This window comes from Pteropus medius, unplaced genomic scaffold (genome assembly GCF_902729225.1).
Source record: "Pteropus medius unplaced genomic scaffold, Ma_sr-lr_union100, whole genome shotgun sequence".
Taxonomy (NCBI): domain Eukaryota; kingdom Metazoa; phylum Chordata; class Mammalia; order Chiroptera; family Pteropodidae; genus Pteropus; species Pteropus medius.
In genome coordinates this window covers 809,367-822,794 of record NW_024340847.1, presented here as the reverse complement: position 1 = coordinate 822,794, position 13,428 = coordinate 809,367, and the positions used below count along the sequence as shown (strand labels likewise).

At 50.5% G+C, this 13,428-nt stretch overlaps 1 protein-coding gene across 3 annotated transcripts in view; it reads left to right on the top strand.

Annotated features, from left to right (window-relative positions):
• The window catches only part of UBE3C (ubiquitin protein ligase E3C), a 74,348-nt gene that overhangs the window by 44,702 nt on the left and 16,218 nt on the right, over positions 1–13,428 (top strand). For all 3 annotated transcript variants that reach the window (XM_039837040.1, XM_039837048.1, XM_039837030.1), the window contains exons 15-18: positions 802–889; positions 1,166–1,263; positions 2,319–2,451; positions 4,503–4,750. In XM_039837040.1, coding sequence (XP_039692974.1) covers positions 802–889; positions 1,166–1,263; positions 2,319–2,451; positions 4,503–4,750 — 567 coding nt within the window. The remainder of the gene's footprint in view (positions 1–801; positions 890–1,165; positions 1,264–2,318; positions 2,452–4,502; positions 4,751–13,428) is intronic.

Here is a 13,428-nt window from a genome sequence, read left to right as displayed (position 1 = left end):
GGAGGCCCCGGGGGGTGGGGTCTGCCGCCAGGGTCACAGTCGCCGTGCTGCTGCTCCGCCCCAGAAGGTTCTTCTCCAGAAAAGCGTCAGCCGAAGCACAGTGCATCTGGTGGCGTGCTTGCTTCACCGTGCGGCACAGGTTCTCGACCGCATCGCTGCCCTCCTGTGACACGCAGTACGCGGACCTGCAGCGGCCAGACGCACCTGCTGTGAGGAGAGAACACAGCTCCCCGAAGTGTTCTGCCAAAACCCACGCCCGACGGGGTGAGCCGTCCAGATGGAGTTGCAGATGGCAGGAAGCGGAGGGCGAGGCGCGGGCAAGTACCAAGGTCCGAGCAGTGGAAGCGTCCCGGGCACCTGCCTCTGCTGCCTCACCCAGAGCGCGAGGCTGAAGGAAGGCTCGGGGGCTCGCCCGAGTGCAAGGACTGGAGAGACCGCGCTGCACCAGCCGCGCCGGATGCTGCACCAGCCGCACTCACGTTCCAGAAAGTGATGAGCAAGTGGATGTTTGGCATTAGGAAGGGAGCGCCGTACGCTTTTCTTTGTAAAGCGGTCGTAGTGTGATGATTCCCCATGTGTAGATACCACGTACCATCAGATGGAACACGCAGGGTTCCCGTGGGCCGTGTTCGAGAACATGGTCACACGGCAAAAGTGTAAGGGCCGCCAGCGTGGGAGAGGGCGGGGCAGGGGCAGAGAGGGGCCCAGCTAACTAGATAAACGGGGGACACAGGTCAGTTGACGTGCGGCACGGTGGAAGTGTCCCGGACACGCACTGAGCAAGGCTTGCCGGCCCCGCAGGTGACGCAGCTGTACGTGCCGGCCTCCAGACACGCGTGGCGGTTCCGGCGCATGGGCAGGATAGGCCCCCTGCAGTCCAGCCTGGACGGTGAGTCCCTGGGCCGCGTCACCCGCTCTGCCTCGGCTCTGTGAGCGCGACTGTACGCTCTGTGACAGTCACCCTTCCCGTGTGACTTGGTGAACACACACCACGTGGAATGGCTTTGGCACTCCACTGAGGACACGCGCTCCCTCGTGGCCTGGCCCCAGCCCCGGCCCCTGCCCTGCTGGCTTGTTTTTGTTCTATAGCTTTGCTTGTCCTGCAGCCTTGCGAGTCCCCCGGGGCGAGCACACGTGACTAACACAGCTTTCACACGTGTCGTAGTGGGCGTGGAGTCCCCGCCGCTGTCCGTGTCTGAGGAGAGGCAGCTCGCCATCCTGACAGAGCTGCCCTTCGTGGTGCCCTTTGAGGAACGGGTAAAGGTACGCGGTTCGGTCTCCTGGACTGACTTCGGGTGTTCCATTTCTATCTCTTCAGGGTTAAAAAGTTAGTGCCAGTGCACAAAATCTCAAAAGTTGCCGAGTGCCCAGCTAATTCTGTAGTTTATATTTTTCTCGTTAGGTGGTAATAGTTGACAACGATTTATAAAAGTGTAATGCAGCCAAATATCTGTGCAAACTTGAATTTTTTTTTCTTAGTTGTAACTAGTTAAAAGGCCTGTGATGCTGTCGTTTTTTTTATCTAGTAAGTTAGGCAGTATTTTTGAAAATACAGATTTTTTGAAAAGATGCTTTTGTACGTTATGATAAAGTCATTTATACTTTGCAAAACACAAGGAAAAGGAGATGGACAGGTATCTTCGTTTCTTGCCTGGTGGTTTTTGGCTAACGTACAAAACTGCGTTTACACTTACCTGTTTCCAAATGTAATTTACAGTGTTTCCATTCACCAGTTTAGCAAATTTCTGTAGAGTACCAGGCTGTATTCCTAAGGAATGAATGGCTTCAAAAGGGTTTTTTCAGGCTTGCCCACCCTTTTACAGGATAAACACAAGAATGAGTTCCCCTTAAAGCTCTTCCTGTTTCTTCATTCAAACACTTAGACACACACGAGTGTTCCTGGCATTCCGTGGTTCCTGAGCTCCCTCTACTGGAGCCTCAAGAAAATTACTTGACTCTCATGATGGAGATGTCCTCACTAATGTTAACGCGCAGCCTGACAAACCTGTTTCTTCTTCACCCCACCACCGGGGTTTTTAAGAAGGATTTACAGGAGTGAGTGCTGAAAGTATACTGTAGTATGAGATTTTTAAAAATTTATTGTAAACGGGAAAAGGAGCAATGTTACAAATGCACAAATAGTACACATTTATTGATAAGGCATAAAATCAGTTTTTGATGCCTTGACCTTTAAAATTGGTTTCAGAATTTGTGAAGATAAAAAGTTAAGATTTATTTAACAGTTTTTCTTTTGGTTGCTTATGTTTATAACAAAAAGTCTTGTTTCAAATAACCTTACGACTTCTCCTGTTTGTTAGATCTTTCAGAGGTTGATTTATGCAGATAAGCAAGAAGTTCAAGGAGACGGTCCATTTCTGGATGGAATTAATGTCACAATAAGAAGAAATTATATTTATGAAGATGCTTATGACAAACTTTCTCCAGAAAATGGTATTTGTCATTCTCTATGTGTATGGCAGGGGAGAATGGGGAGGTATTTTAGAAAAGGTAATCATTAAAAAAATTAGTGTCCATCATTTTGTCTTGTAATGACGTTTTAATACTGAAATACAGTAGGTCAGATTTGAAGGTGTATATTATTAAATGTTATCCTTAAGACTGACGAATAATTACTGCAGCACAAGACTATCAAATTTGATTTTTTTTAAGGCAAGAAACCTTACCCCTCCCCTGCACCCCCCAATTTCTGTCTCTAAAATTGAGCGGACAACCTATAATTCAAAAAATTTGGATGGGCAGCCATTTATATTCTATATTTTGGATATAACTATTTATGTAAATATTGCAGATTGTGAGCCAAATTAAATATACCAAAATAAACACTATTGCAATCTAAATTTCTTTGTAAAAAGATAGGGAATTACACTGTAACAATAACTTGAACAGCATTTAGAAGTCAGTGACACATTTTGTTTTGTTAATATTTGACGCCCAGCGTTAAAAGTTTTAGAGTTGCTCATTTGCACATTAATAATTTTAACTTCAGAATGTGGAATCCATGACGTTGGCAATAAATCGATGTCAAATCGACACAGGAAATTGAAGACGAGAGCGCGGCAGCGTCTGGGTCTCGTGTGGGAGATGACGGGAGGGCGTCCCGTGGGAAATAACAGCTGCCTTTTCTTCTGGGAAAGCAAAACCTCGTTTCAAATAATTTTTTTTTCACTTAAAGAGCTACTCTTGTCAGTCTGAGGGGCAGCAAGGAGGGCTAAGTGGCCCCCTCATCGTAGTCTAGGTTTTGAGCGCGAGGTTCTCATTTTTCACACAATCTAGCTTTGTCCTTTACTCTGCATCACACCCCTCTGAAGCCAGATGCCACGGACCACGGGCTGCGGACCCTCCGGCACGCCAGCTCGCTCTTGCCTGCGCAGTATGACCGTATTCAGAGTGTCATGTGTGAGCGAGACGAAAGTCAGCTGTTCTGACTCCCGGTCCAACATAGTTTTGAAAAATAAAAAAAAACGAGTTTTCCCTCCTTTGGGATCCACAGCCCCTCATAAGCCAGTCGCAGTCACCGGCGCGTTTTGTGCTGTGTTAGCGCCTTCCTGGAGTGCTTTCTGAAGGTCACCTGTCCCTTGGTGTGTGGGTGACTGCACACCAGGTCTGAGAGACGGCAGCAGCTTAAGGCTGTGAGCGGGGTGCAGCTGCAGACCCGGCCCTGGCGCCCCAGCTTGCCCAGCACACCCCTCCGCCGCCCCTCCCCCTTGCTCGCCAAGCACCTACGGGGCGGTGTTCGGAAGCGCTCAAGGACGCCTCCCTGGCCTCCAGACTGGCCCTGCCTGAGCCCGGGCAGCAACGCGCCTGGTTTCAGCATTGGCAGCATCACTCTCGCTGGCCTGTGCTGGGCGCCCGCGCCCTGACGCCTGTGGCGAGCTGCCGTGCTCGTCACCGGCCAGCCCGGGGACGTGTTGGTCTTGCTTGTACCACCTTGGGCTGAGTGGGAAGCCCTCTTCAACTGTCAGCCACGTTAAACAGCTGCGCAGTTTTGTTTTTCAAACTTTGTGGCACATGAGATAACCAGAACAACGTCCCCCTCTTTCAGCCAGATCTCCCTTTCGAACGGTGACGCAGGTTCTGGTGTTCTGACCCTCCGTGTCATTTGCCTCTTTCCCAGGCCTGTTCGTTCTTTTCTCTCTTTCTGGTAGTGATCTCCTGTCCCAGGATCGCCCTCGCGTCTTCTTTCCCCTCCCCTCACCCTCTCAGTTTTAGTTTATCGTCCCGTTCGGGATACGTGGGGTAACATTTTCTCCTGTCACCCCGCCTCCCCCGCGTGACTGTAAAGGGACCTTTCTCTCTCTCCCGCCGGAGGCGCTGGGAGTGCCAGTCCATCCCCCGTCTCTCTTGAATCTCATCGAGTTGTTTTGCGCCGCATTGAAATATCTCTAACGCTCTTGCTCCCACACCCTAAACTTGCTGTCACGCCGGCTTTTCTTACTGCCACCTTTTAACACCTCCTCTCCCTGCCCTGCCCCTCCTCACAGAGCCCGACCTAAAGAAGCGCATCCGCGTGCACCTGCTCAACGCGCACGGCCTGGACGAGGCAGGCATCGACGGCGGCGGCATCTTTAGGGAGTTTCTGAACGAACTGCTCAAGTCGGGCTTCAACCCCAACCAGGGCTTCTTCAAGACGACGAACGAGGGGCTGCTCTACCCCAACCCCGCGGCCCAGATGCTCGTGGGGGACTCCTTCGCCAGACATTACTACTTCCTGGGCACGATGCTTGGAAAGGTAACGGGGCTTCCTGCCACGGGGCTCTGGGGCCACAGGTGTTGGCACTTGTGTTTCTGCGTGGTTGCCGACGGTTTGTCAAAGGTCCTTAGCGTTGATAATGGCTAATTCTATCAGGATGTAGCTGCGAATACTCCAGTAAAATCAGTAATTGAAAGATACACCTGAGCTGTTCCGAATGAGGCAGAAAATCATCAAAGTTATTCTCATGGGAGATAGAAAGTTAACGATTCTGGATTTTTCTTTGAAGGAATGAAGTTGTTGCACCGATCGTAACCGTGTGATAAGAGAGTGTGGTGTGTTTGGGGAGGGGCGTACCAAGTACTCTCTGCAGTGACAGTGAAAGCGTTTACCCCGAATTCGCCGTCCGAATCGGAAGCCCGTGTAACATCTTGCAAATCAAGGGGGAAGGGGACGGAGCGCTTGGGTCAGGTCTCAGGGGTTCCCTGCCAGCTCTGCGTCCTCCTGGTCACCGATGCCCTTCAAGGCTCCCCGTGGGGCTTCTGCCAGGCGCCCAGGCCGGTCCAGAGGGTTTCTTCCCCGCTGGTCTCCAGCGACGGGGACGTCGCCTGCAGAGAAGGGGACAGCGGAGAGGGGACCTTGCGTCTGGTTTGTGAAGGGTCCTTGCGTAGCGCACACGGCGTGTCCGCCGATAAGATCGTTAAATAAAGTTCATGGTTTATGTTCTCCAAGAATCTTTGGTGTATTGTGACATAGATATGTAGACATGTTTCATGATATTTTGGGGAAATTCATGTGGCTTTTGGATGGTCTGGGACCGTATTTTATTTCTCCTATCTAAAACAGTGGAATACGAATGCCTGGAGTCCAACGCTTGCTGCCCAGCACGCTTAGAGACAGGTGAGTAGTAACACAAGGGTTGTCAGCACAGCTCCTGCAAGTCAAAGGTGACAGGCCCTGTGGAGCGAGGGCAGCAGACTGCAGCCTCCGGCCAGGTCCCTCACCCGTTGTTGTTGTCATTGTTTAGGAAAAAGGTTTTGCTGGCATCCCACGAGGCCTGGTCGCACACAGATTGTCAGGGCAGAGTGGACAGCGCCTGCAGTGCGTGCTGTTGGGGCCTTGCCGTGTCTCGAAGGCCTGAGACATCATGTGGGCTGTGGGAATTCACTGCTCAGCGAGCGGCCTGGCGGGTGGGTGAGTGAGGACGGTCAGTGGTGAGCGGTGACTGTTGGGCTGCCCACTCAGGGAGCAGCCCCCAGTGCTCTGGCCACCAGACTTGGGCAGTGGCCATGTGCGGAGGAGAGCCGAAGAAGATGGTGTCTTGGGAAGGAAGACAGTGCATGAGGGTCAAGGGGCGAACGGCGCGCTAAAGACTCTGTGAAGTCAGGAGTTTGGGCTGTGAGGGTCACACATGTGCCCACGCGGTGACATTGAACCCAGCGGTACATGGAATGCTGGCTGTGCTTATGGCTCGGTGTCCAGGATTGTGCCCAATGAGCTGGGCATCTGTAACTGAACGGCAAAAGAGGGGACGTGGCTGAGGTGACTGCTGTCCGCGAGGTTTGGTCAGATCTGGAGTGGTTTCCAGCTGGATGATGGAGTCCCTTATCTGTCACACTTGCTGTCCTGCTCTTGGTGGTGCACGTTAAACAGACCTGCTGTGCCCCGAGCAGTGCAGTACCTGGACCGGCCCACTGCAGAAGCCGCCTCATTAAAGCCTGTGCCTGCAAAGTGGTTATGTTCTTTGAGACTTTCTTTAAAGTAACAGCTTTTTCAACACATAATTCACGTTCCATAAAATTACGCCTTTTAACGTGTACAGTTCCCTGAGGTGGGCAGCCATCACTACTACTGAATTTCAGAACAGTTTTGTCACCCTAAAAAGGAAACCCCGTCTTCATGAACGGTCACCCCCCATCGGAGCACATCTTGCTTATCCACTCGTCCGTTGATGGACATTTGGGTGTTCTCACCTTCTGGCTCTTCTGACTAGTGCTGCTGTGAACAGTCGTGAGCAAGTTTTTGTGTGGACATTTCTCTTGTTCAACTACACCTGTATGTTCTAAGAGTTTCGTAGTTTTAACTCTTACATTTAGGTCTTTGATCCATTCTGAGTTAATTTTTGTAGACAGCGTGAGTCAGGGCCCTCATTTGACTCTTCTGCACATGGCTGTCCAGTCGCCTGGCACCGTGAGCTGTCCTGTCACCTGTGTCGTGAATCACTCGATCGTGAATGAGGGTTTATCGCTGAGCACTCACTGTTCCGTTGACCTCCGTGTCTGCCCTCATGCCAGCGTGTCACAGGTTTCACTGCTGTAGCCTCAGTCCCGTTGGTGACAAGTGGCGATGCTCTCAGGCCTAGCGGAGCAGGGGGGTAGTGGAAGGGGATCAGCATGCCCTGGGCGTAGCAGTCATGCCCTAGGTGTGTGTCTGTGAGACGTGGCGTCAGAGACTGGTGACTGATCTGCTCAGGTCCCTGATGCTGCCGCTGTCGCGAAGCTGTTACATGTCCCTCAGCTTTAGCGATGGCTCATGCTGGCCCCCGCGCATCACAGTGAGCTGCTTTAGGCTAACCTTACCGTTTCAGTGACACATTTCAGGATTGACCCGACGTTAGATTCCTTAGCATAAATTTCAGACAGATCATTTTCCCACTGAAATTCATTGGAACACATACCTCTCCCACCTGGAGCTGTGTGCTGGCTTTACTGTCACTTCTCAGTGAGGTGGCATCTCTCCCCGTCCGTGGTCCCTTGTGGCTCAGCTTCGCCTCCCTCCGGAGAGTGGAAGTTTCAAGACTCATCGCATGAAAATCTTAGAAATTTGATGTGCTATAGTTTTGTAATATGACAAGCCCAAGAACTTGCTAAATTAATAATAATGAAAATAAATTTAAAACTGTTAATGAAGGTGAGCTTTTATTTTGCTAGACTAACCTGAAATACTCCCTAAATTTAATGATTCTCACATAGTGCAGTCACAGGCAACAGTGATTTTATTGGCATGAATTAAATCTTATTAAGAGTTTATATTGTTTTTCCTTCCCAAAATTGTCCCAATTTGTCCCAAATTGTGTAAATTGTCCCATCTCGGTGGGTACAGAGTCAGGTCAGTTGGACAACCTGGGTCACTAGGTGAGTGTGGTGACGCCCCCACCCGCTCCCCTCCCTGGCTGGTCGCGTGCCACCTGCCGCTATGTCCGGAGAAGCTTGCTGCAGGGGTCTGCGGGCTCGGTGCTGGCGCGGTGCACTGCTCACCCCACCTGCTGGGAGTTTATGTCCCTTCAGACCAGGCTGGGGGTGGGGCGGGGAGACGGGGCATGGGGCATCGGAGCCTCTGCCCCAGCGGTGGAGTTTGTGTAAATTGTGTCTTGGTAAAGCTCTTTAAAATAATGACGTTTAGACGAAACCAATGAAAACCGCTGTTATTTGAGGATGGTGGTTAACTTAGTCCCACATATTCAGGACTCCCAGGGGGAGTGCTAGTTCCTAAAACACCTGATTATCACTTGATTGTAAATGGTTAAACTTTGTACCTACATGGTAAAAATCGCCCAGGTCTAAGTGAGCGTAATTGTATAGCACTAATAGCGTGGTATCTGAACGTTAAATCTTTAAGGGAAGAAATCGTGTATTGATTGATTATGATATTTATTGGGTCATAATGTATTTAAATTTTCTTTAATGCATATGTTAGTGATTGTTTACTGTGATAAAGCACAAAGAGGTCTTCAAGAGCAGTCCTGCATAGGAAGAATTACTTCACGTCACTGGTCACTTCTCAATTAGAAGTTCCATTAGCAGATGATTCCTGCCTCTGGTGTGGGTCGGGATTGCATTTCATCGCCTGTAAATCAGGCTTAAGACGAGGAATAAATAAACAGCTCAAGGATGTGGTAATGTCGTCTTGAACTTTTTTTCACAGTTAGAAGCACCTAGGCCCATTTAAGGCAATCAAGTTCAGAATATTTATTGAAGGAAATCTTTTACCATATGTGAATTCTGTTTGAAAATGGCTCTTTTTTTTCCTGCTTTGGAATATTGATTTAATTGGAACAGAATGCCTATCAATCATTATTTGATAGTATCTTCATCATATATTTCAAATTTTTAATTAGCAGATTGTGAAATGTCAGTGTAGTTTATAATTTTGTATTTTAGTACAGTGCAGTGTGCTCTTAATGTATCATAGAGTATAATATTGGCAGTTAACAGTTTATCCTGAGATTTTTGAGAGCTGGGGAAATTTGTTCTTCTGTATCATCATAGAGTCCTTTCGTGAAGTGCTCACTGAATTTGCTGAAGCTTTAAAACTAGCTCGAGGTGAATGCTAGTCATTTAAGTTACCTTGGTCCGTAAGTAGCAAAGCTTCTCTTTCATTGTTCCTTGTTTTGCACCCCAAGCTCATTAAGGGTCAGTGGGATTGAGCGTTTTCATCTGATTGTCATCACACTAAGTGCTGTGATCTCTAAAGTTAATATATCTTTTCCCTTAGAATTTTTTTAAACATAATGTTCAGCAAATGGTTGGTCATTCTGGGCTTAGCTGGAGCCTTCCAATCAGTGTTCAGACTTTCTTACTGTGATGTCAGCACATTTCACAGGCACGCTTTCTCTGAATCTCCGAATCTCTGAATCTCAACTTAAGAGTTTGCCCTGATTGACCTTTAGCTTTTTTTGGAAGTGGAAGAATCAAAGATAGTTATTTACAAATGGTTCCTTTATTTGATTCTTACCCCGTCTGAGAATTGTGCCTGCTTCTTATAGCATTCTTATGATCACGATTTATATTCTTTTCCATTGAAAGCAAAGTATTCACAGATCTGGAACTTATTCTTCTTGTCAGTTAAGCTTGTAGTTTTCCATATAAGTTCATTTTATTTCTTCACAATTAAACATGCAATAAAAATAGTTTAGATGAGACAGTAAACATGACAGGTGTAGTCCGAAACTCAGTGACCCCAGAACCACTCCTCGATAGTCACCAGAATCCGTTCTGCTCCCGCATAAAGTAGACCGTGTTTGGCCTTGAGGTGTCTGTCCTTCCTCATCGTTTTAAGTGCTCCCGAACACCGACTGAACTGGGTCAGCACCGAGGCCATTTCCCCGGTCTGAGCTGTGTTCCGTCGTCGGCGTGAAGACTGGACGCACACGCCTGCTGGCCTCACAGTCCGCTGCGCGTCTGCCTGGCCCGCGCCTGTGCAGTGAGGGCGCTGGGCGCCTAAAAGGAAGCAGGGCTCGTGGAAGCCCCATAGACGCGCACATGTTCGCTCGAAGTTAGGGAATTTAACGCCATGCGAAGCAGACCGAATGAAGCTGTCGGTGGTGACTCCGTTGTTTCTAATGCTGGGGTGGCCGCAGGTCACTGAGCTCCGGCTCCGGGTAAGACGCGCTGGGCCTGGTTCCCGGCCTCAGCCACGGGCCCAGGCAGGGGGCGCTAGGTGCGCGTGGCGTCGAGCAGGCCTCCTGGAGTCCCCTGGTAGAGTGGCCTTGGTGGCAGCAGGGAGACCGGCTGGACGGATCCCGGGCAGTCAGGTTGAGTGATCATGGCCGCTCTGTCCTGGGAGGTGGTGTTGGAGAGACGTCATCCAATCCAGGAGGGGTACGACTGGATCCCGTTGGGGGAGAGAGGGACGGGTAGCTGTGGCTCTCAGGTCCCTCCTCCTCTTCCTACAAGGACACCGGTCCTGCCAGATCAGGGCCTCATTTACCCTTATCCGCCTCCATGAAGACCCTGCCTCCAAATACAGGACTTTGGGGAGCGCACTGCAGTTCGTTATCAACTTAAAGGAGGAGGGGGCGGGAGGGAGTGTCACGTGCCGTGCTGAGGAGCTGCACCTCCATCCCTGGGGTCAGTGCCCCAAGTCTGCCCCTCAGTCAGTGACACGCCCCCCTCCTGCTTCTCACAGCAGACCTGTGCTGTCCACCAGCTGGGACTCTGCCCAGACCTGCCGAACCCAAGGCCGTGCCCGCCGGCCCTGAGAATTAGGGGCCAGTAGGTCAGCCCCATGAGGTGGAGCGAGGCCAGTCTGTGCGGTGACAGGTTCTCTCCGGGCTGCTGTTTGCCAGGTGAAATGGTAAAGTGTGGGTTGGAAATCAGTGACAGCGAAGGGCTCAAGAGTTTTGGGGGGGGGAGGCGGTGACAGTGTTCAGAAATTAGTGTGACGGTTGCACAGCCCTTAACGTGAGAGCACTGGATCCTTCACTCGGGTGCGGATCGCAAGGCGCGTGGCTCGCGTCTCGGTGAAGCCGTTCAGGAAACTTGCCCTGCGACGTGGTAGTCGTGACAGAGCCAGTGAGTGTCAGGAGGCGGGGGCGGGGCCGGAGGAGGCTCTTCTCCTGTACGTAGAGGTAGATGCTTTAAACCTGAAACAGTGTTTCCTTTTGATTGTGGAAAATAGTTCTGGGTGGTGTGAGGAGCCCGAGGAGCCCTAAGTGGACCTCAGTGGTTTTCAGACTCGAGAGTCTCAGAGGCAGGGGCGGGATTGCTGCTCCAGGGTCCCCAGATAGCCCTTTCCTGTGGGCCTGTCACTCAGTCCAGCATTTTGGAATCTTCTAGAACTGCAGAGGGGCAGCAGCAGGCCAGTGTGTCCTTTGTGGAGCTCGGACAGAGAGGAGGGAAGGACAGCGCTCAGCTGGTCGCCGTGGTTCCCGCGTCGTGGGGTGGTTTCCAGGTCCCCACAGGAGAGGATGAGAGGTGAACTTCCATCCCCCAGCACCCCACAGATTTTCTGGAAAGACCGATGGAAAGAACCTTTTAAAAAGGGAGCTGTCAAGATGCGGGTGCAGATGCTCGGTTGCAGTGAGCCGGTGAACGGCGGTCCCCCCGGAACCTTCCGGAGCAAGGCTTGGGTACCGCGCCCAGCCGCCCCTGGCTCGCACCCTGGTCCCTCCGCGGGGATGAGCACTCAGGAACACACGGGCACCTCAGTGGGGAAGGGGGTGATTCGTTGGGGCGGGGGGCAGCACCGGCGTCCCGGGGTCCCTCAGGGTCTCCAGGGGTATCTTTTTTTAAAGAACAGAGCATTGGGCCAGGCTCTGCCATGCCAGCAGACATATGCTGGATCGTGAATGGACAGAGTTCATTTCCACCCCATCACTGTTGAAAGCCACACCGTAGGGCACCCAGGAATGTGCCAGCCTTTGCTGTGTCGCAGAGGGAGAGGGTCGGCCGGTGGCCACAGCCCCCGGAGTCCTGGGCGGTGGTAGCGCGCGTGGAGCCTGGGAGCGGAGCACCGCGCAAGGACGCAGGTCTGGGCACGGCGCGTCCAGCTGGGGACGGAAGGGTTAAAGGAGTGCGTAGCGTGTGGGGTCTCTGGGTCTCTGGAGCAGGGTCGTGAGGGCCAGCGACCTGCGATGAGTCGACGTGGACGCGCATTTGCACAACCCGAATGTCCCAAAAAGGAATAAATGGTTCTTTTGCAGATGAATTCATGGGCGCAGAATGCCAGGTGTGGTGGTCCCTGGCACGTGGTCGGCACTTGATAAGTGTGTGTGAAGTGGCTGAGCACCGTTGGCGTTGGAGGTTAGGTGTTTCCTGCCCTACGGGAGCTCGTAGCCGTGGAGATCGTAGAGCCCCCGTCAGCCCGTTGTCAGCGGCCCGACGTCAGCTCTGAAGCACAGCCGCTAAGTTACATAGCCGGTCACTGTGGGTGCTACCTCGCTTCACATCCCCGCCTCACACCGTGAGGGTAGCATGCTCCGACCCAGCTGACGTTCTCATCGTGCTCGGTTAGCGTGGTGTAAGGGAAGACATCTCTGGTAGTTTTTAGATTAAGTTATAAGTTCACTTTGGAACCACCTGAAGATTGATAAAGATGCATTTGAAAAGCATTATTTTTTTTATTGATTCTTAATGCAGTAAATTACTGAAGTTATTGGGCAGCAAACAGAAATGGCCTGTGGTGTGGCTCTCATTTATTCTCCTGATAGCGCCACAATTTGCATTAATTGCACGGCGACCGCACTCACTTATATTAAAAGGCTCTCCTATAATTAATCCTTTTCATTTCAAATCACGTTGGCACAGTCTCTAGCTATAAACACTCATAAAAGACAGACAGTTGAAAAATACGTTACAGGTTTTTTCCATATACCTATTGCTACTTTTCATGACAAGTGGTTATTTAGACGCTTCTAGGAACAAGCACGGTGCAACTGGCTGCAGATTAAGGCCAATATGAAAAATGCTAAGTGGATTGTTTTGCATAAAAAATAGGCAGTTTTTGAAGTTGTATAATTAACCTGTGTTTAGAAAATACCTTGATTTATGCTCACATTTGTATCTCGGTTGCATACATTATGGAAATTTAATTTATAATCCATTTAGCTGATGCAGTCATAGTTTTTAGTGCTATCATTTATTAGTGCTTGTATATTAAATGCTCTGAAGGTTTACCGCTGCCTTATGTAAAAAATTGCACCTATGCATTTACATTTTATGAGTCACAGTGAGATTTCTGCTTAAAATTCAGGTAGCTCTGATCTGTTTAACGAATTTCCCTGGTTTATTGTTACTGATGCAGAAATGGCAAACAATGGCCTTCTCTATCGAACGCCCGTTGATTTACACTTGCAGTTTACTCTGAAGCCCACTGTCCAAACGAGGCTTTTCCTCAACACCTGGGATCAGTCTTGCTGTCTGCAGAATGTTCTTCTTGGCTCTGAGGCCATCATTCATGCGGAGGTGGTGGGACTTAAGAGGCGCGTGCTGCAGGGT